At 37.1% G+C, this 21,835-nt stretch overlaps 1 protein-coding gene across 5 annotated transcripts in view; it reads left to right on the top strand.

Moving 5' to 3' along the window:
* Nucleotides 1–21,835, top strand: part of AFF4 (ALF transcription elongation factor 4) — an 89,046-nt gene that overhangs the window by 26,488 nt on the left and 40,723 nt on the right. For 2 of the 5 annotated variants that reach the window (XM_070374337.1, XM_070374333.1), the window contains exons 2-5: nucleotides 3,142–3,268; nucleotides 6,418–7,212; nucleotides 8,770–8,814; nucleotides 13,086–13,172. In XM_070374337.1, coding sequence (XP_070230438.1) covers nucleotides 3,146–3,268; nucleotides 6,418–7,212; nucleotides 8,770–8,814; nucleotides 13,086–13,172 — 1,050 coding nt within the window. In that variant the 5' untranslated portion in view covers nucleotides 3,142–3,145. Of the gene's footprint in view, nucleotides 1–2,343; nucleotides 2,436–3,122; nucleotides 3,269–6,417; nucleotides 7,213–8,769; nucleotides 8,815–13,085; nucleotides 13,173–21,835 lie in introns of all 5 variants that reach the window. The other 3 variants (XM_070374334.1, XM_070374336.1, XM_070374338.1) reach the window with 3 other exon arrangements.

The raw sequence follows: 21,835 nt of genomic DNA, 5'->3' as shown, positions 1-21,835 counted from the left end.
AACTAACATAGTGTTGCAGATCAATTACACTTTAGAAACAAACTCAGAAAGGGCAGAGTTAAGATTTGTGGTTACCAGAGATGGGGGATCAGGGTCAGGGGAATTGGATGAAGGCAGTCAAAAGGTACCAACTTCCAGTTATAAGGATAAGTGCTAGGGAGGTGCTGGACAATACAATTTAATAAAATTAACAGTGTTGTATGTTTTACTTAACAGTTGAGAATCAGTCATTGAGTTCTCATCAAAAATGATGTTTTTCTATTTCTTTAATTTTGCATCTGTATAAGATTATGAATGTTCACTAAACTTACTGTGATGATGACTTTATGATACGTATCAAACCATTATGCTGTTAACTTTTCAAGTGCTGTGTATTATATCTCAATAAATTAACTAGAAGAAAAAATTTGTAATTGGTATATCAACTTTAAGTACTGGATAGGTACTTAAACAATTTACCTTAAGTAATTAAAAATTTTAGAAGAAGAACCTTCTTTCTACTTGCTAATTTTCTTTTAGAAATTATTTTATCTAGTAGAATGGTTGTGATATAGCAGTTTTTTATTTTTTACTGAATTCTGTTTCAGTATAGTAGTTGCAAATATAGGAGGAATATAGTTTGGGCTGTACAACAGAGATATACTTCAAATTGAGTCATTTGAATTTCATATTAATTTTAGGTCAGCTCAAGTGGAATTATTGGAATTCTGCTTTGGGGAAAACTTTATTTTAGGCAGAGATACTGATATTGAAAGACACAGAAGGAAAAAAATAGAACCAGTGTATTAGATGTGAAAATAAGTCAAATCAGAAATAAACCTAGAGAATAAGAACTGAAACTGGGATATTAGTTCTTATTAGCAATCATTTAATTTCATCATGAGTTTCTTGGCAGTTTTGTTAAAAGAGGAAATATTCAGTGTGATGACTTCTACTGTTTAAGAAAACAAAGTTTTTTTATTATTGAATTATAGGAGGAATTTTATTGTGGGAATCATCCATTTTTGCAGTAAACTTTCACATGTTTCTTGCATGATTATGTTAGTGCTGTTAATTTTAATACATAAAATTAAATCATAATTTAAATAAGGCATGTCTGTTGTTTTCTGATTGTTCAAGAATTTGGGGGTGGGGACTGCTCTGGGTCTCCATTGTGTTGAGTGGGCTTTCTCTAGTTGTACACAGGCTTCTTGTGGTGGGTGAGCTTCTCTAGTTGGGGCACATGGGCTTAGTTAGTTGCCCTGCTGTATGGGATCTTAGTTCCCCAACCAGGGATTGAACCCGCTCCCCTTGCAGTGGAAGGTTAGAGTCTTAACCACCGGATCACTGGAGAAGTCACTGAGCTTTCAAGAATTAAACTTAGGAAATTAGAGGAAATTGGTAGTTAATGCAGATATGGACACAAGTTCATGTGTTGTGGCACTATAGCTCTAGAGGTCTATTTGAAGTTTGATAGTGATACACAGTTATTAGTTGGCACAAGTATGCTAGGGGATAATAAATGTTCTTTCATTTTAATTTCTGAATACCAAAGTGTAGATGTTTTATGGTGTTTATTAAAGAAAGAATCAAATACTTTTTGTGGTTCTGATGGGAGACCAAAGAAAGCACACACTATTCCCATAACCTCAAAATAGTTTATATTCTTTTCTAAGTTTATTAGAAACTTGTACATAAAAGAAGGAACTTGAATATACATTTGGATACCTGGAACACATTTTTAAACACTAAGTTGCTCTATTTGAATGACAGTAAATTGCAAATCAGGAAGTTTTATATTTAAATGTTTATTTGTGCTTATAAAAGTCCTCAAGAATTGGTTTTGCTGTCCATTCTCATTTTACAATTATAGTTTCTACCAGTCTTGATTGACTTTAATTTTCTCATTTAATTTGATTTCTGAATCTTATCATAAGGCTGGAAATACTCCACTGTGTAACCTGGTCTTTCTGTCTGGCCTCCAGCAGAACTTTCAAAGCAAAACAAAGCATAACTAGGACAGATGATTAAATGTCTCCAGGGAAGAGTGTGTTGCAGAGTCCCTGATAATCCCTTGTCCCAGGATTAGACAACAGTTTTCATTGTTATCTATTAACCAAAAATCCCTCTGATATAAACTATTTTCCTTGGTTTCTTGTTAGTGAAAACAGAGCATACTGTCATGATTATAGAAATGACACCCTCATTTACCCCTTCTCCCAAAAGACTTTTTCTGTAAAATTTCAACTACTGTTACTAACCCAAGTTAATTGTAGATTCTGCTGCTGAAAGCCTCAGTTTTGGCATTTATTGAGGTGTTAATTGAAATATTAATGTATTTAGAGCAGAAATGTCGTTTTTTAGGGAATCTAGAGCAACAGCAAAGCTGAGATCAAACTGCCATAAGGATGGACACCAAGGAAGCTGTGTTTGGGACAAAAAGAAATCAAGATAAGGTAGATGGAAAGTAGAGAAAAGCATTGGACCCTGGGGGGAGGGGGTGGTAGGTAGGAGTGGGTTGTATGCTTCTAATGACAAAGAATAGTTAGATTTCTGAAGAAGAAGCCACAGAAGGCTTATAGGAAATAACTAAGAATTATGGGTTTAAGTACTACTTTCCCTCTGAATACGTAAGTTTTAGCTGACTTTTAGCTAGCAGAAAACTTAAAAAATTGATAAGGCTAAGTGTTTAAATGGGGTGGATCCTAACTAATATCCTGGGCCAGTGTTTCCTGTCTGGATAGTTGTGGGAAGACACTGTCTGTTTTTAGTAGACAACGTGAACATGAAGTTGCTCAGTCGTGTCCGACTCTTTGTGACCCCATGGACTGTAGCCTACCAGGCTCCTCCACCCATGGGATTTTCCAGGCCAGAATACTGGAGTGGGTTGCCATTTCCTTCTCCAGGAGATCTTCCTGACCCAGGGATTGAACCCAGGTCTCCCGCATTGTAGGCAAATGCTTTACCGTCTGAGCCACCAGGGAAGTCCTCTTATTTAGTAGATAATAACCATTGCCAAAACCCAACTTCAGTACTAATGCCTGTTATCACTTGAAAGTTAAAAGGGAATATCCGATTGAAGCGTTAAACTGACAAAATGAGTACAGAACATTTAATTTTTCCTTTTTTTGTGTGATGTAAAGGTTGTGTTTCTCTTCATAGCAACATGAACCGTGAAGACCGGAATGTGCTGCGTATGAAAGAACGGGAAAGGCGGAATCAGGAAATTCAGCAGGGCGACGACGCCTTCCCACCTAGCTCTCCTCTCTTTGCTGAGCCATACAAAGTTGTAAGTTGTCCTTTGAATGTTTTTTCCCCTATAATGTAACATATTTTGCTTTTAAAATGTTTAAACTTGAGTTTTTATATTAGAAAGAGTTACTATGTTATGCCCTTTAACATTTTTCGTTTCCTCATAATAGAATGTACTTCTTTGGTATAAATTTTTCATCGCTGTATAACATATGTACAGAAAAGTACACAAAGTAAGTGTTGTAGGTGAAAGAATTTTCATTCACCATATGAGCAACCTCACATAATTAATACCCAAATCAAGAAATATAACATCACTAGTGCCCTAAAATCCTTACAACCCTTCACCCCACCACCATCCCATCTCTGTCCTCTAACTCCTTAAGTATGGGTTAGCTCAAACATTCCTATCATTATTCCTAACTCTACCACTAGCCCTTGGCAGGCATTTTACCTTTCTGAGCCTTGAACTAAATTAAAATTTTCTTTATCAATACACATCATCTGCTGTTTCCTTGGATGTTTGGATATAACATGAGTCAAAGAGAAATATTTCATAAATTCTTTTGTTTTTCCCTATTTCTTGCCATTTGCTTACTAGTTTATCAAGTTTCAGTATATTTGAATAAAAGTATTTTCATTATCAGTCTGGTTCTTTTTCTGTTATCATATACTAGATTCTCTGATTTCCTTTTTATATGTGTAATGCTTAATTAACAATGTCAAATTTAGATTAAAGCATAATGTCAGAGGTGTTCAATAAGTTGAACTAATTGCCTGTTTTAAAAAACCATTGTTATACTTGATTTGCATGTGTGCATGCTCAGTTGCTTCAGTAATGTCCAATTCTTTGTGACCCTATGGACTATAGCCCTCTAGGCTCCTCTGTCCATAGAATTTTCCTGGCAAGAATACTGGGGTGGGTTGCCATGCCTTCCTCCAGGGGATCTTCCAGACCCAGGGATCCAACCCAAACTGAACCTGATGATTTTAAAGTAACTGTAGTGGCCACAAATGTTTCTCTTATATTTGATTTGGCTTTGGATTTCATTGGAAGTAAGCTTTCCTGATGGCTTGCTGCTGCTGCTGCTAAGTCACTTCAGTCATGTCCAACTCTGTGCGACCCCATAGATGGCAGCCCACCAGGCTCCCCCATCCCCAGGATTCTCCAGGCAAGAACACTGGAGTGGGGTGCCATCTCCTTCTCCAGTGCATGAAAGTGAAAAGTGAAAGTGAAGTCCCTCAGTCGTGCTCGACTGCTCGACTCTCAGCAACCCCATGGACTGCAGCCTACCAGGCTCCTCCGTCCATGGGATTTTCCAGGCAAGAGTACTGGACTGGGTTGCCATTGCCTTCTCCTTCCTGATGGCTTAGTGGTAAAGAACCTGCCTGCAGTGCAGCAGATGCAGGTTTGATCCCTGGGTCAGGAAGATCCCCTGGAGAAGGGAATGGCTACCCACTCCAGTACCCACTCCAGGAAAATTCCATGGACAGAGGAGTTTGACGGTCTACAGTCCATGGAGTTACAAAGAGTTGGACACAATTGAGTGACTAACACATTCATACTTTCTAACACTTTCATTGGAAGTATTACTATAATTTAAAGGCTTATATTGTGTGGAATAGCTATAATAGTATGTATTACAGCACCAGTGATCATTGTTGGCTTCATAGTATGATGTTGAAAGTGTGTTAGATTTTTTTCTCATGAAACACAAATTAACAGCATATCCTGGGTTTACTCTTACAACATTTGGTGTTTGTAGAAACCGTTTGTGAGATCTATAAGTAGCCATTTATTCAGAGCTTTTTAAGATTTGTCCAATGAAGGGCAGTTAGACTGACATCATTTATAACACAATACTTTGGAATTAAAGACATTTTGAAAAGAACTGGAGTTTGGTCCAGAATCTTTGACTCATGCTGCTACTGCTAAGTCGCTTCAGTTGTGTCCGACTCTGTGTGACCTCATAGACGGCAGCCCACCAGGCTCCCCCGTCCCTGGGATTCTCCAGGCAAGAACACTGGAGTGGGTCTCCATTTCCTTCTCCAGTGCATGAAAGTGTAAAGGGAAAGTGAAGTTGCTCAGTCGTGTCCTACTCTTCGTGACCCCATGGACTGCAGCCTACCAGGCTCCTCTGTCCATGGGATTTTCCAGGCAAGAGTACTGGAGTGGGGTGCCATTGCCTTCTCCCTCTTTGACTCATACTACCATTTTATTTTGTAGTATGGTGTGTAGTATGTAAATATCCAATGAATAGGGTTTGATTTCTGACCTTGATATTGTCAATAAATTGCTATACATTTACCTCTTAGACTGATTTTCATATAATCTAAAGTCCTTACTGATTCATACCAACCTCAGAATAAATACTGGTGGTTCCAGGTCTTCTGTTTGTTTTTCAGTCTTGATTTCCTTTTTATGTAATCAGTCAACTTTTTTCTTTCATATATATGAATATAAAAGAGTCCTAAAGCTTGTAGACATCTTGGATCTTATTATTCAAAAATAATTTTTGAAACTCAAGAGTATACACTTTTGACTTCAAAAGTTGGAGGACTTGATGGTCACGATTAATAGCCAAAATTTAAAAATTTATCACTGGATTTTCCATGCTTAATTTGTTGTTGACTTTTATTAACTTGATGTGTTCCAGTAACAGAAGGAATTATTAATTAAAAAAAGATAATTAAGTATATATAGCTTGTTTCATTCACCTTTTTACTTCTGCTTCTAACTGTAACATTGAATGTAAGGAATATGTTGTTTTCCTTGACTGCCAAAAGTATGAGTATTGGCTAATCTGCTGATATGGAACTTAATTACATAAAGGCATAATTACTTTTCCTGCTCTTCAAAATATTTTTACTACTGTTCCAGTATATTTATTAGTGAAATTTGGATTTTTAAAAGATCTCCTATAGTCTATTGTATATATATTTCTCAGTGTCCTCTAGAATATTATTGTTTTAACATGAAGGTTTTTCACTTACAGTGAATTTTCTTTTTCATCATAAAAAAATATGTATTTGGAGTTTGCTTTGAGATCTTAACCTTAACATATGAGATGAGACCTCCTTTTGGAAAAGTCCCTTTCCATTTAAAGTTTGTGAAGTTAGTTTGGAAGCATCTTTTATTTCTAGTTATGCTAATTTTATAGTTTTATTTTATTTTATTTTTTTTAGACTAGCAAAGAAGATAAGCTGTCAAGTCGTATTCAGAGTATGCTTGGAAACTACGATGAAATGAAGGATTTCATAGGAGACAGATCTATACCAAAGCTTGTTGCAATTCCCAAGCCTACAGTACCGCCGACAGCAGATGAAAAATCTAACCCAAATTTCTTTGAACAGAGACATGGGAGCTCTCATCAGAGTAGCAAATGGACTCCAGTAGGACCTGCACCCAGCACTTCTCAGTCTCAGAAAAGGTCCTCGGGCTTACAGAGTGGACACAGTAGCCAGCGGGCCAGTGCAGGTGCCAGTGGTGGCACTAATAGTAGTGGCCAGAGACATGACCGTGACTCATACAGCAGTGGTGGGAGCAGTAGCCGAAAAAAAGGCCAGCATGGATCAGAACACTCCAAATCACGCTCTTCCAGCCCTGGAAAACCCCAGGCTGTTTCTTCATTAAGCTCCAGTCATTCCAGGTCTCATGGGAATGATCACCATAGCAAAGAACATCAGCGTTCCAAATCACCTCGGGACCCTGATGCAAACTGGGATTCTCCTTCCCGTGTACCTTTTTCAAGTGGGCAGCACTCAAATCAGTCTTTCCCACCTTCATTGATGTCAAAGTCCAGCTCAATGCTACAGAAACCCACTGCCTATGTGCGGCCCATGGATGGACAGGAGTCCATGGAACCAAAGCTGTCCTCTGAACACTACAGCAGCCAGTCTCATGGCAACAGCATGACTGAACTGAAGCCCAGCAGTAAAGCACATCTCACCAAGCTGAAAATACCTTCCCAACCATTGGATGTAAGTCACACATGTAGAGCTTTTTAATATTGTAACTATATGAAGCAATTCACCCTAAAATTATGATTGAACTTGAAGTCTTTGTCTTAACAGTAAGGAATGTAAAAGTTTAAGGAAAAACTTGTGATTGACTCCCAAGTGAATCCATAGAGCTCTTAGACACTTCTCTTGAGCAGTAGAAAAAAGGTCATTCATTGTTTTCAAATATTAAAATGACAAGTCAGTTTTAGAACTATGCCATTCTCCCAAATCATCCCACCCTCTCCCTCTCCCACAGAGTCCAAAAGACTGTTCTATACATCTGTGTCTCTTTTGTTCTCTCACATACAGGGTTATCATTACCGTCTTTCTAAATTCCATATACATATGCATTAGTATACTGTATTGGTGCCTCCAATTAAAATAAATAAATTAAAAAAATGTTTTTTTAAGTTATAGAACTAAAACATGATCTCTCAATACCTTAGGTTTCCTCATTTTGATTTTATGGGATAATACATTTTGTTTCTTTTGTTTTAAAAAAATTACTTCTCATTACAATACTCATCAATAAGATGTGGCCATGGTTCATTGTGGTAAATGTTGAGACTTTTTTGGTTGCATGGAGATGGTAATGTTTATGATTTGGATGCCATGATCCTTTTCTCTGGGTACACTTAAAGGTTTGCGGCGACTGCTCCAGGGATAGCGGTGGGTTGAAATTTAAGGTATTTAGAACTATGTACCAAAACATTCTATTCAGAATAATGAGCATTCTTTGTGAAATAGCTGAAATTTTATCCTTTAATCTAGTCTTTGCAATAAAATTTTTAAACCATATCAGTAGCTGAAAATTACAGCTCATAGCTTAAAACAGTGGAGGAAGGGATGGGGGATAGGTAAAATGATGTTTTGAGGACATTTAAAAATCTTTCTTGTGGCCTTGGGAAATGCATTGTTCCTGGCATTTGTCATCTAATTACTCCTCTCAAGAGAAGAGTAAAGTGGTGATTTGTTCTTTCTTTACACATTATAATGTGATCCTTAGAGCTAGACTTCACCATAACTCAATTGTTGTTTGTGCTTCAGAATAAACTTAACTTTCATGATTTAAGAAATATTATATAAAATGTCCATTGTGTTCCAGACAGCTAATCTTTCAATAATACTGGTTTTACTCTGTTTGTTAGTTTATGTGAAATGATGATCTCAGTATCATAGTATATTTTGTATATAAATCGACTTAAATTTTGACATCTTGTTCAGCTGAAAAAACTACATTTTAAAAGTTGATTTCTAATCCAAGTATAAGCAAGATAAGATTTCTTGGAAAACTTTCTTTTTAATTTCCAATTATGTACAGTTTAGTGATTAAAATTTTTTAGTGCTTGAAATTATGTAGTTAAGGAAATTAGTCCAAAGATTCTAATTAGTGTTCTGGCTTTGAGTAGTGGGATACCAAATATATCTTTAATGTTAGTTTTATTTCTAATAGTGTTAAATCTATACAACAAATGATAAAAACCTAATAAGAAATGACTTTAGACCTAATATGTGTTTCTTTTCCTCTTTTTTTAGGCATCTGCTTCTGGGGATGTGAGTTGTGTGGATGAAATTCTTAAAGTAAGTTTTTGGTTTTTTTTTAAAATAGTTTGTCTCTTTAATTATGATGCTCTGCTACCCTCTTCTCCTCCTCCTCCCTGTATGTCACAAAGTATCTGAAGCTGCAGCAGACTGATTACATGTATAACCTGATTGTGTCCATCAAAAATAACTGACTCTTTTCTGTTTATATTCATACTTAAGTTCTGAACTACTTGGTTTGTTTACTCTTTGCCCTCAAAAAGCTGGGGGTTTTGTTTGTAAGTAAAAACAAATTCTGGTCTTAACAGTTTGCTTTGAAAAGAGGAAGAAGCCAAATATAACTATACCTTCTTAGGTTTATCAGTTAATAATTTGAAATGCTTAAAAATCTCAGTAGTTATCAAACCATTGTGTTGAAAATAGCTTGCTTTGTAGTTCATCTGTATATACTGGTCAGATATACGTAAAAAGTCTTCTCTGAATACTATACATTTTGAGTGTTTAATGGAATATGTTTAAACTTGACACATGACTAAAGAGTACATTCTTCTGTTGGGAAAAGAAAATGTTGTCTGTTAGAAAAAGAACCTGTTTTTGCCTCAATAGACAAAAACCATCAGTCACATATTAATTGTACTTTTTGTGTACACCTGAATTTTTGTGTCTGTACTTGTATTTCACTGTATGTATTTTTAAAAATTTTTATTTATTTTTGACAGCGCTGGGTCTTTGTTGCTTTGCACAGGCTTTCTGTAGTTGTGGCGAGTGGACGCTACTCTCTGGTTTGGTGCATGGGCTTCTCTTGTTGCAGAGCACAGGTTCTAGGGCGCGTGGGCTTCAGTAGTTGCAGCTCTAGAGTGTAGGCTCAGTAGTTGGGCTTAGTTGCTGCGAGGTATCTGGGACCTTCTCAGATCAGAATTAAACCTATGTCCCCTGCATTTTGGCAGGCAGACTCTTATCCACTGCACCACCAGGGAAGTCCCCTTCACTGTGTATATTTTTGAAAGACTGCTTGCATTGGCTGCTGCCACTTATTTTTCTCCTTCTTTTCTTTTGTTGTTTTTCAGCCACTAAGTTGTGTTCGACTCTTTGAGACCCCATGGACTGCAGCACACCAGGCTTCCCTGTCCTTCCTTTAGCCTACTAAAATCTCTTTTACCTCCGCCGTTCTCCTGAACTTGTTTCTCCAAGGTCATTACCTCCCATGCCATTAGAGGCTTCATTTGAGTTCTCTACTGTTGCTGCTGTTTTAAAGAATTTTTATTTTTTCCTTCTGGAAACACCATTTTTTTCTTCCTTGACTGTTACGTTGTTTTTATTTTCTACACACCTTTTCTTGTCTGGCATTCTCAACATTCCAAAGTTGCCCTTTGGGAAAGCTTGTGTCCTCTCTTATCTCTTAAACTTGAGTTCATTTTTTAAGCCAGTGCTCCTCTCTTCTTTTTCTTTGATGAAAATTTCCTCCATCCTTTGGACTTCAGCTGTTAAGACAGCTATTCAGTCTTTCTCTCCTGTCTTGGCCTCCTTTGGGTTTTGGGTTTTGTCTCTTGATTGCTTCTTAGGTGGGTCTCTGTTTGGGTTTCTCCCTGCCTCTTCAGATATGTCTGAAGCCATATTTATCAGACTTAACTTCTATTAGTAGTATCATTGTTCTTCCTGGCTAATTGTAGAATCCCAATTATCTTTCACTTTTTTCTCTCATGTTTTTTTTTAACCACAAAACTACATGCAAGACTTTGAAAATTTCTTGAAAATGTTTGTTCCTTTGTTTCCATTTCTGCCACTTTGAGCTTTAGTAATTGTAATATACAGTCCTCACTCTGACTTTCTGTCTGGAGTCTCCCTGCTCATCTGTCTTCTGTATTGCTGTCATATTCTTTGCTTTAATCCTTTGTCTTCATAATTTCCTTCTAAGAAGTTTTCAGGCTCTCTAAGGCCCCTAAAAAGAATAGGGTGCAAATTTAACATTTTAAATGTTAGTCTGTGTACAGGCCAGTTTCAGCCTCTTGCACTACAGATTGACCACTTTTCCCAAACTGATTTCCCTAAGCCATAGCCTTTCGTATTCTTTCATCTCTGTAAACTTTCATGGAATGTGTTTCTCCTTCCTCTTCAGTTATATACAGATTCTGTTTTTTTCTTAGAATCCCACTGAAATCCTCTTCCCCCCGAATCAGGTCATCAGACCACAATGATGACTCATTGCTTTCATTTTTCAGTTGCCATGTACATAAAAAGTCTAAGGGAGCATATATCTTTACTCTTAAATCCTCAGAAATGTATGGCACGTTAATACCTGAAAGAAATCTTAAGATTTTCTTGTATTTAATTATTTCTGTGATACTACCAACCATTTATTATATTGAGTGAAAGTCGCTCAGTCATGTCCGACTCTTTGCAACCCCATGGACTATATAGTCCATGGAATTCTCCAGGCCAGAATACTGGAGTGGGTAGCCTTTCCCTTCTCCAGGGGGTCTTCCCAACCCAGGGATCAAACCCAGGTCTCCCGCACTGCAGGCAGATTCTTTACCAGCTGAGCCACGAGGGAAGCCATTTATTATATATTTTATGTATATATATATGACTTGGCACATGGCCTTGGGTGTAATAGATGCTCAGTCATTTGACAGTAGGGAGTTAAATGGATTTTTTATTGAGGGGATTTTGGTGTTTAAGGTGTAAAATGCCAACAATGAAAGCCTGGGGCATGTAAGTTTCTGTTTCTTTTCCCTCCCTATGTGCAGCATAGAAGGAAGCGCAGGTTCACATTGCCTTTGTGTTTTCTTCATAATTGTAGTCATATTTTTTCTGGGAACCTCATCATAAACTTAAAGGAAATAAAAAGGGTTTTTTAGTCTAAAAGTAATATATTTATTGTAAGAAATGATTTATTAATTCAGAACTTACTGTGGACCTACTGTGTGTCAAGCACCAGGGATATTGTGGTGATAATAGTGTTAGTGTTGCACCCTTTGAGCTGGCATTTTCAAGCACAATGTAGGAAATAATCAACTATATACAATTACTTCAGAAAGTGAAATACTATTAAAAACATAAAGCATTGTAAGAGGATAAAGAGCAAGCTGAGTGCAGGTGACTGTTTCAAGAGATTCAAGTGGTAGAAGCTGTATCAAGTGTTCTTTTCTCTTCTTCCTTCAGTCGTTCTGTTGTCCAAAGGTTAACTATCTCTGAGAGATTTTTCCATAAATAAACATTTATGAGGACATACACTGATTTGTATTTGGCATTTAACAGTGGTCATTTCAGAAGGTAACTTTCTCATTTTTCTGTTTGCTTGGTGTTCCATTGTATGAGTGTCTGGTAATTTAATTAATCCTGTGTTGTTGATGTTTAGGTTGTTTTCATTTTTTTAGAGTGAATCCCTTAAACATGTATCTTTACATAACTGTGTGGGTATAGCTATAGGATAAATTCCTAAAGGTCATACCACCTTTAATTCATTGTATTTTCTCAATCTACTTGATGGCTGGCTTTGAACTACATGCCAGAGATAAAATACTTCTTCCTTATTCTGGGTCTGATACCTCTCTGTTTCCTGCATCTCTAACATATACATTGTGATTGTATCCAAACTTCCGCTTGGACATATTTGGCATATGATTAGACAGAAGGCATTGAATGAAATCAGACATGTTGTCTTACTTGTGTGTCTTCCTCTATGTGTGCATTTGATACCTTTCTTCTGATTTTCTCCACTTGACCAAAATTTCAGATCAGTGAATGGACTCTGTAGAGAGACTACCCAGGATCAAATTCTGTGTCCTTTACTAACTAAGCATATGACTTTGAGTAAATAGCTTTATCTCTGTGCTTCAGTTTTATCCTACATAGAGTCAGGATAATAATGGTATCTACCTCATAATGTCATTATGACTACTAGCTGAGTAACAGAGGTAAAATAGCACAGTATCTGGCCCATTAAAGGTACACAGTAAAAGCTGGCTTCTTTTCTTATTGTTATCCCCCTTTCCCACTCCCATAGTAAGCTCTTCCTTAATAGCATTTTACTATGTGCCCTGTATTTGGTTACAGGCTGATTTCTATAACTATTCACAGGCCTTATCACCTTAACTCTAACCTCTTTGAAGTCAGAGTGTAAACTGTCTTCCTGTTACCTACCCCATAGTGCCTTGCGCACATTGTGCTTAATTAATATTATTAATTAAATATGTACACCTTCGGAGGAGCAGTCACAAAACCAGCATTTATAATACAGATCTGGTTTTTAGCTGTGTAATTTTTATCCTTGACCTGCTTGAAAACAAACTGTAATAATTACATTTCAGGAGATGACGCATTCATGGCCTCCCCCTCTAACGGCTATTCATACACCATGCAAAACAGAACCTTCCAAATTTCCTTTTCCAACTAAGGTAAGTAAATAAAATGTGTCTTTATACTGTAAGAAAACTCTAAATGGCTTGACTAAAATCATGTGAATTCAGAATTATCTTGCCATTCCCATTTTAGTGGGAGATAGATAACAAATAAGTGAATGAATAGGTAACTTCAGATAGTGATAATTACTATGAAGAAAATAAAACTAGACCTTAGAATTGAGATTGACTTAGATTGAGAGAAACTTGGAAAATCTTTGAAGGCAACTTGTGATAGAGACCTAGCGGTCATCACTGTTTATTGTGAACTATTGTGATATTCTTGGCCTCACAGATGGTGAGGGTTTCCAGAGGATGCAACAACCGTACTTACAGTCTGTGGTAATGGTTCTTCAGACAATAATTCCAGGCTCATCTAAAATCAACAGATTTGTTTTTTTAAACATTAATTTATACTTATGACAATAATGTAAGAAGGACCCCTAATAATAGCCTTCTCCATATTCTGCCTCCTCCATCTTACCAGAGCTACTTCATGCATACGTTTACAAGTCTTTTCAAATGCATTTATATGTACATATAATGGAATCATTACATATAAACATTTTCTCATTTAATTTCTGTATAGATATATTATTCTGTATTTTTAATCAGTCAGCAATAGATCTTAGATACTTTCTCATGTTATTATATATAATATATTACATATAGAGGTATTCAGTTCTTTTAATTGCATCCATTTTATATCTTAATTTAAATTTATTTAGCCATTTCCCTTTGATATTTATCTTGTTGCCAAGTTTTCATTTCTATAAACATTGCTATAGTGGATAACTTTTATTCATGCCTTCTTGTGTGCATATGAGTTTCTTTTGTGTAAAAAGCAAGAAATAAGATTGTTGAATATTGAGAGTATATAGTTAGTATATACTCTCAAATTCCCTCTGTGGTAATTGTGCTAGTCAATACCTGCACTTGTATTTCCTTTTATTCCTTACATGCACACTGCTATTTATTATTTTAAGCACCAATCTTTTGAGTAGGAAATAGTATTCTATTTCCTAGATTGCTGGGGAGGTTCATCATCTTTACAGATTTGTCATCCATTTAATGTCTATGTGGATTAATTGGCCTATTTCTTCTGCCCTTGGGGCTATACCTTTTGCCTAATGAGTTTTAAGAAAATTTCTGTTTTTGTTTCATGTTGTTTTGTTTGAATTCTAGATTTGAATAATTTGTTCCACATACTGCAAATGTTTCTCCCACTTAGTGCCCATTTAAGTTTTATGGTCTAAAAGATTTTGTTTGATGAATAAATTTATCTTTCTCTTGTATAAAGCTTTTACTCTTTAATGTCTTGTTAAAGAAGGTTTTTCCATCTCCAGGATCATAACTTCTCATTTTTCTTTTAATGTGATTGTAGTTTTATTTCCTTTGTTTATATTTAGCTCCATTTATTTTTGTGAGTGATACGAGGTAGAGAGAAAACTCTCTGCATGTATGTGTGTCATACCACTCTTTTACTTTTTAAGTCAGCTATGTTTACACATAAAAAATGCACATATAATATACAGCCTGAGTTTTGATAGACATATGCACCTTTATAAGCACCATGTTAATTAAGAATTAGAACATTTCCTTCAACCCACAAAGTTCCCTCAAGTTCCTTTCCAGTCCACCTCACCCCACCACTGGCCCCGCACAATTGCTATCTGTTCTATGTCACTATAGGTAAGTTTTGCTTTCTCTTGAATTTCATATAAATGTAATCCATACAATGTATATATATTTTTGGCATATATATTTGCATTCTTCTGCTCAGTATATACTTTTGGAATTCTTCCATGTTCTTGAATGTATCAGTAATGTTTTTCTTTATATTCATAGTTTATTTTTATTTCCATTGTATAAAAATACCAAAATTTATTTATTCATTCACCTGTTGATAAACATTGAGTTGTTTCTAGATTTGACCTATTAAGAATTGAGTATTTATAAACATTGACTAACAATTCTTTGTGTGAACTTGTATTGTCTTTTCTTACGGGTATACTGAGTCATACAGAAAAAAGTAGAATTTCTGGATTGTGTATCAAGTGCGTGCTAAATTGGTTGTACCACACTCCTACCTTATCCACTCCCATTTCCTGGTCCTGTATAATAGTTTCATTTGTTTTCAGTTCAGTTCAATCGCTCAGTCATGTCTGACTCTTTGCAACCCCATGGACTGCAGCACACCAGGCTTCCCTGTCCATCCCCAACTCTCAGAGCTTACTGAAACTCATGTCCATTGAGTCAGTGATGCCATCCAACCATCTCATCCTCTGTCATCCCCTTCTCCTCCCACCTTCAATCTTTCCCATCATCAGAGTCTTTTCTAGTGAGTCAGTTCTTTGTATCAGGTAGCCAAAGTGTTGGGAGTTTCAGCTTCAGCATCAGTCCTTCCAATGAGTATTCAGGACTGATTTCATTTGTTTAACATCTTACATTTGGTATTGTCATTCTTTTTAGTTTCTACCATTTTATTGGGCATTAGCAGTATCTCATTTGGAGAAGGAAATGGCAACCCATTCCAGTGTTCTTGCCTGGAGAATCCCAGGATCGGGGGAGCCTGGTGGGCTGCCGTCTATGGGGTCACACAGAGTCGGACACGACTGAAGTGACTTAGCAGCAGCAGTATCTCATACTGGTTTTAATTTGTATTTCCCTGATGTCTAATGACACTGAACCTCTTTATGAGCTTATTGGCCATTCTTCTTTTTGAAATATTAGTTCAGATTTTTCACCTTTGCCTTGGGGGGGCGGGGGTGTAGTGATGCCAGAGTTGATAGGTTTCTTTTTTCTTTCTTTCTAATAATGTCTTTGGTCTGATATCAGGATAGTGCTGTCCTTCTTAAAAGGAGCAAGGAAATGTTCCCTTCATCTTTATTTTCTGAAATAGTTTGTGAAATATTAACATTAATTCTTCCTTGTGTGTTTAATATAACTCAACAGTGAAGCTAACTGTACCCCTAGTATTCTCGACTGGAAGATTTAAAATTACAAATTAAATTTATTATTTCTTTATTAAATATAAAGCTATTCAAATTTTCTATTTCTTATGTCAGTTTTGGTAATTTTTTTCTTTTCAGTCAGATTTATTGGCCCAGTGTCATTAATAAGCTATACTTATTCTATAATGTCTGTAAGATCTATAGTAAAGTTCTCTTTCCCCTGCTACTGATTATTTGTAGTTTCTCTTTTTGTTTTCCTTGATCTGTTTAGCTAGTCATTTATCAGTTATATTGTCGGTTCCAAGAACCATCCTTTAGCTGTTTCAGTTTTCTATTTCTTTGATTTTTGCTTTTATTGTGATTATTTTCTTCTTTCTGCCTATTTTGGGTTTTATTTGCTTTTCTTCTGATTTATGAATTTGGAAGCTTAGATCATAGATTATAAACATTTCTTGTTTTAAATGTTTAAAACTATCAGTTTCCCTCTAAGCCCTTTTTTAAAATGTATCTCACAAATTGTGATATATTGTGTTTTTATTATCATTCAGTGCAAAATATTTCCCTAATTTCTTCTGTGACTTCTTCTTAGAGCCATGGGTTATTTAGAAGCATGTAGTTTTATTTTCAAGTATCTGAGGATTTTCCAGGGGGGAAATGGCAACCTACTCTGGTATTCTTGCCTAGGAAATTTCATGGACAGAGGAGTCTGATGGGCTACAGTTCAAAGTGATTCAGTTTTATATACATTCATCTTCATATTCTTTTCCATATGGTTTATCATGTGATATTGAATATAGTTCCCTATGCTATACAGTAGGACCTTGTTGTTTATCCATTCTGTTTATAATAGTTTGTATCTGCTAATCCCAAACTCCCAGTCCATCCCTCTCCTGCCCCCTCCCCCTTGGCAACCACAATGCTGTTCTTTATGTCTGTGATTTGGTTCCTGTTTCACAGATAAGTTCATTTGTGTCATGCTTTAGCATTTACATGTAAGTGATATCATATAGTATTTGACAGAGGATTCTTTTTTAAATTTTTATTCATTTGACTGCATCTGGTCTTAGTTGTGGCACATGGGACCTTTGTTTCAACATGCAGTGCTTGGACTCTCTTAATTGTGGTGGGAGTGGGGGGCTAGTAGTTGCAGCACATGGGCTCAGTTGGCTTAGTTGCCATGCAGCATGAGGGATCTTAGTTCCCTGACCAGGGATCGAACCCATGTCCACTGCTTTGCAAGGGGGATTCTGAACCTCTGGACCACCAGGGAAATTTTGAGAATGTATTCTTTATTGGTGACATTTTTAGTTACAAAGATGAGGGCAAGAGAAGGTTGCAGTGGGCTAAAAAGGTATTAAAGGCAGTGATTATATAAACGGAGATTTTATTTTGTGTAGAAGGGAGCAGAGAAATGTGGTGGTGCCAAAAAAAGGTATGATGATATTGCCTGGGGAGTACTTTTTATAAGATGAGGGCATTTTATCATATTTATATGCTGATGAAAGTGATTTTGTTAAAAATAGGAAAAGCAAGCGATAAGTGGGAAAGAAAGAAGGTAATTTTAGGAAATCTTCACAAGAGGAATTGAAATTTGTGCCCAAGAGAAGGCAGTGGCACCCGACTCCAGTACTCTTGCCTGGAAAATCCCATGGACGGAGGAGCCTGGTAGGCTGCAGTCCATGGGGTCACAAAGAGTCGGACATGACTGAGCGACTTCGCTTTCACTTTTCACTTTCATGCATTGGAGAAGGAAATAGCAACCCACTCCAGTGTTCTTGCCTGGAGAATCCCAGGGACGGGGGAGCCTGGTGGCTGCCGTCTATGGGGTCACACAGAGTCGGACACGACTGCAGTGACTTAGCATAACATAGCATAGCATAGAGAATATTTGCCTTGGAGCGCAATTAGAACTTCCCAGCTGGCTTAGAAGGGAAAAAATCCACCTGCAATTCAGGAGGTCCCTGAGTCAGGACGATGCCCTGGAGGACAGCATGGCGACCAACTCCAGTATTCTTGCCTGGAACATCCCATGGACAGAGGAGCCTGGTGGGCTATATAGTGTCCATATGGTCACAAAGAGTTGGACACAACTGAAGTGCCTGAGCATGCACACACAGAGCACAATTATGTCATTCTTTTTCACAGGAGGGAAAGCAGAGTGAATGAGTGTGCTTAGGGATAAGTTGGTAGATTTTCCAGTAATAGTTTGAAGTGAACTAAAGCTTTTGACTACCTTTACTCATATTCAACTGTGTGTTTTGAACAATCCCTGGCAGTGTTCTTGGTGCTGTAGATATACCACTGAGCCATTTAGATGGTACCAATAGAATAATTTCTGGCACATAATAGCTATTGGTAAATGTTTATTAATGTATATATTAATATATATACTCAGGTATATATATATATATTATATATAATATAATGTATATATTAATATATACTCAGGTAACTCTGTTTACCTGAGTAAACAATGAAAACAATGGGAACGGTGAGAGACTTTATTTTCTTGGGTTCCAAAATCACTGCAGATGGTGACTACAGCCATGAAATTGAAAGACGCTTGCTCCTTGGAAGAAAAGCTATGACCAACCTAGACAGCATATTAAAAAGCAGAGACATTATTTTACCAACAAAGGCCCACCTAGTCAAAGCTGTGGTTTTCCAGTAGTCATGTATGGGTCAAAGAGTTGGGCCATAAAGAAAGCTGAGCACTGAAGAATTGATGCTTTTCAACTGTGGTATTGGAGAAGACTCTTGAGATTCCCATGGACTGTAGGGATATCCAACCAGTCCATCCTAAAGGAAATCAGTCCTGAGTATTCATTGGAAAGACTGATGCTGAAGCACCAGTACTTCAGCCACCTCATGAAAAAAACAGACTCATTAGAAAAGACCCTGATATGGGAAGGATTGAAGCCAGGGGGAGAAGGGGATGACAGAGGATGAGATGGTTGGATGGCATCACCGACTTGATGGACAGTTTGATCAAGCTTCAGGTGTTGGTGATGGACAGGGAAACCTGGCCTGCTACACAGTCCATGGGGTCACAAAGAGTTGGACACGACCAAACTGAACTGAACTGTGTTTAGATTTTTTATTTTTCTGAAACAGCTCAGTTAGCTACTTACTCATTGTTGCTTTGGCTAGGTTGCTTTTATAGGGTTTTGCTTTTTTTTTGGCCCCACCACGGGACATGCTGGATCTTAAGTTCCCTGAACAGGAATCAAACCCTCACATTTTATGATCACATTTTATGTTTGGTATGTGAGGTATCCAAAGAGAAGTTTAGGTCTTTTCAATATGGAAAAGTTGATAGTTATTCTTGTTCATTTGTTCTTCCTAGCTGTAGCATATTACAGTTTTAAGTGTGCTTTGTTAAGATTATATGGATTGTGTTAACTGATTTTAATTCAGCTAATCTTCACCAATGCACAAATGGCTTAAAAGACATATCTGCAGTGAAACTATCAAAAGAAAATAACACACAAATCCTTTTCTGACCAAACAAGTAAATGGCAAAGTTGAGATTGTCCTTCTCCATATATGAGCTCTTTATCTGCCACTGCATAGTAGAAACAGAGATGCCATAAGCAGAAAAAATAAGAAAAAATCCAGATTATCAGCAGTAATTTGACATGCATTTTTATCATTTATCTTGCTTTTGGTGTATATAGCATATACCTTGAGATAGTAACTGATAAAATGATGAAAGCATCATAATTTGTTAGTGACATTTTGAATTATGTGGTATTCAGTACAACCTTTTGGAGAAGGCGATGGCACCCCACTCCAGTACTCTTGCCTGGAAAATCCCATGGATGGAGGAGCCTGGTAGGCTGCAGTCCATGGGGTCTCGAAGAGTAGGACACAACTGAGTGACTTCACTTTCACTTTTCACTTTCATGCATTGGAGAAGGAAATGGCAACCCACTCCAGTGTTCTTGCCTGGAGAATCCCAGGGACGGGGGAGCCTGGTGGGCTGCCGTCTATGGGGTCGCACAGAGTCGGACATGACTGAAGCGACTTAATAGCAGCAGCAGCAGTACAACCTTTAACATAAGTCTAATAAAATTTTATTAAAAACTTCTTCTGTTGTTTCTCCCAGTGTTGTCCCTTTGTTTAAAAACTTGGTCTTTTTATTGCAAAGAAAATGACTGAAATCCAGTACAAAGAGAGCACAGAGAAAACAGACTAAAATGCATTCCTTTGTCAGGAAACACTATTGAAACAGACTTAGAAAGCAAAACTAAAGATTTAAGAATCAAGTATTAGAATAAATCATGCAGTGTACAAAGTTAGCTCTATATAGATGAATGAAAGTGTAGGTGCTTCTAGTACTAGTATCAATTTAAGATATTGTTTGCCTCTCTTTTCAGTTAGGTGTGTGTGTGTTAGTCCCTTAGTGGTGTCTGACTCTTTGAGACCCCATGGATTGTAGCCCGCAGGCTCCTCTGTCCATGGAATTCTGCAGGCAAGAATACTGTAGTGAGTTGCCGTTTCCTCCTCCAGGGAATCTTCCCGACCCAGGGATCAAACCTGGGTCTTCTGCATTGCAAGCATATTCTTTACCATCTGAGCTACCAGGCTCCTGGTAACTTCAGTTATAAAATACTTGAAAAGCTATTTTTGTGTGTGTACCACTCAAAGAAAGATATAACAGAGAAAAGTTAAGTCTTAACGTATAGATAATTTCTCCTCCCCCTTCCTTCATGGAGAACCGATGTGGCACTCCCAAATACTTTTTATATTAACCCAGAAGGTCACTGATTATTTGTTTAATGACAGTAAGAGTTGGTGTACTTAAAAGTGATTTAGATACATCCCTGGTGGCTCAGATGGTAAAGCATCTACCTGCAGTGACCCAGGTTTAGTCCCTGGGTCAGGAAGATCCCTGGAGAAGGAAATGGCAACCCACTCCAGTACTCTTGCCTAGAAAATTCCGTGGATGGAGGAGTCTGGTGGGCTACAGTCCATGGGGTTACAAAGAGTCGGGCACGACTGAATGACTTCACTTTCACTTTCCCTTCCTTTCTGTCCCTCCCACCCTCTTCTCCTTCCCTCCATCCTTCCTTTTTCCCTTTCCCCTCCCTCTCTTTCACATGTAAGTCCCAAATAGATCAGATCTTTTCATAGCATATTTAAAATGATAATAATAAATTAAACCAAAAAAAAATTAAATAAAATAATAAATAAACCCTCTTCTTAGAATAAAAGTGATGTCCTAACAATGAATGAAAAAGTAACTGCCTCAAGTTAGGAAGGCAGTGTTTTAAAAATAATGTCATCACTATGTATTTCCATTGTTATTTATTTATGGCTGCTCTAGGTCTTTGTTGCTGCACACAGACTTTCTCTAGTTGTGGTGCATGGATTTCTCATTATATTGCTGTGGCTTCTCTTTTTGCGGAGCACAGACTCTAGGGTATAGGGGCTTACGTTGCATGTGAAATCTTCCTGGACGAAGGATCAAACCTGGGCCACCTGCATTGGCAGGTGGATTCTTAACCACTGAACCACCAGGGAAATCCTGTATTTTTTATTGTTGTTAAAAACTGTGATGATTGTCATATGTGCAAGCTTTAAAGACTTGGAAACGGAATTTTCTAACTTCAGTGAGTTTTGAACCCATTTCCTAAAAATACTAAACCATAACCTTTTATTTTCTTGAGAAATTGTTTTGTGTCAGTGACCATTGGAAATTTA

The sequence above is a fragment of the Bos mutus genome, chromosome 7 (assembly GCF_027580195.1).
Source record: "Bos mutus isolate GX-2022 chromosome 7, NWIPB_WYAK_1.1, whole genome shotgun sequence".
Taxonomy (NCBI): domain Eukaryota; kingdom Metazoa; phylum Chordata; class Mammalia; order Artiodactyla; family Bovidae; genus Bos; species Bos mutus.
Note: the sequence above shows the minus strand (reverse complement) of the source record. Positions and strands in the feature narration are given on the sequence as shown.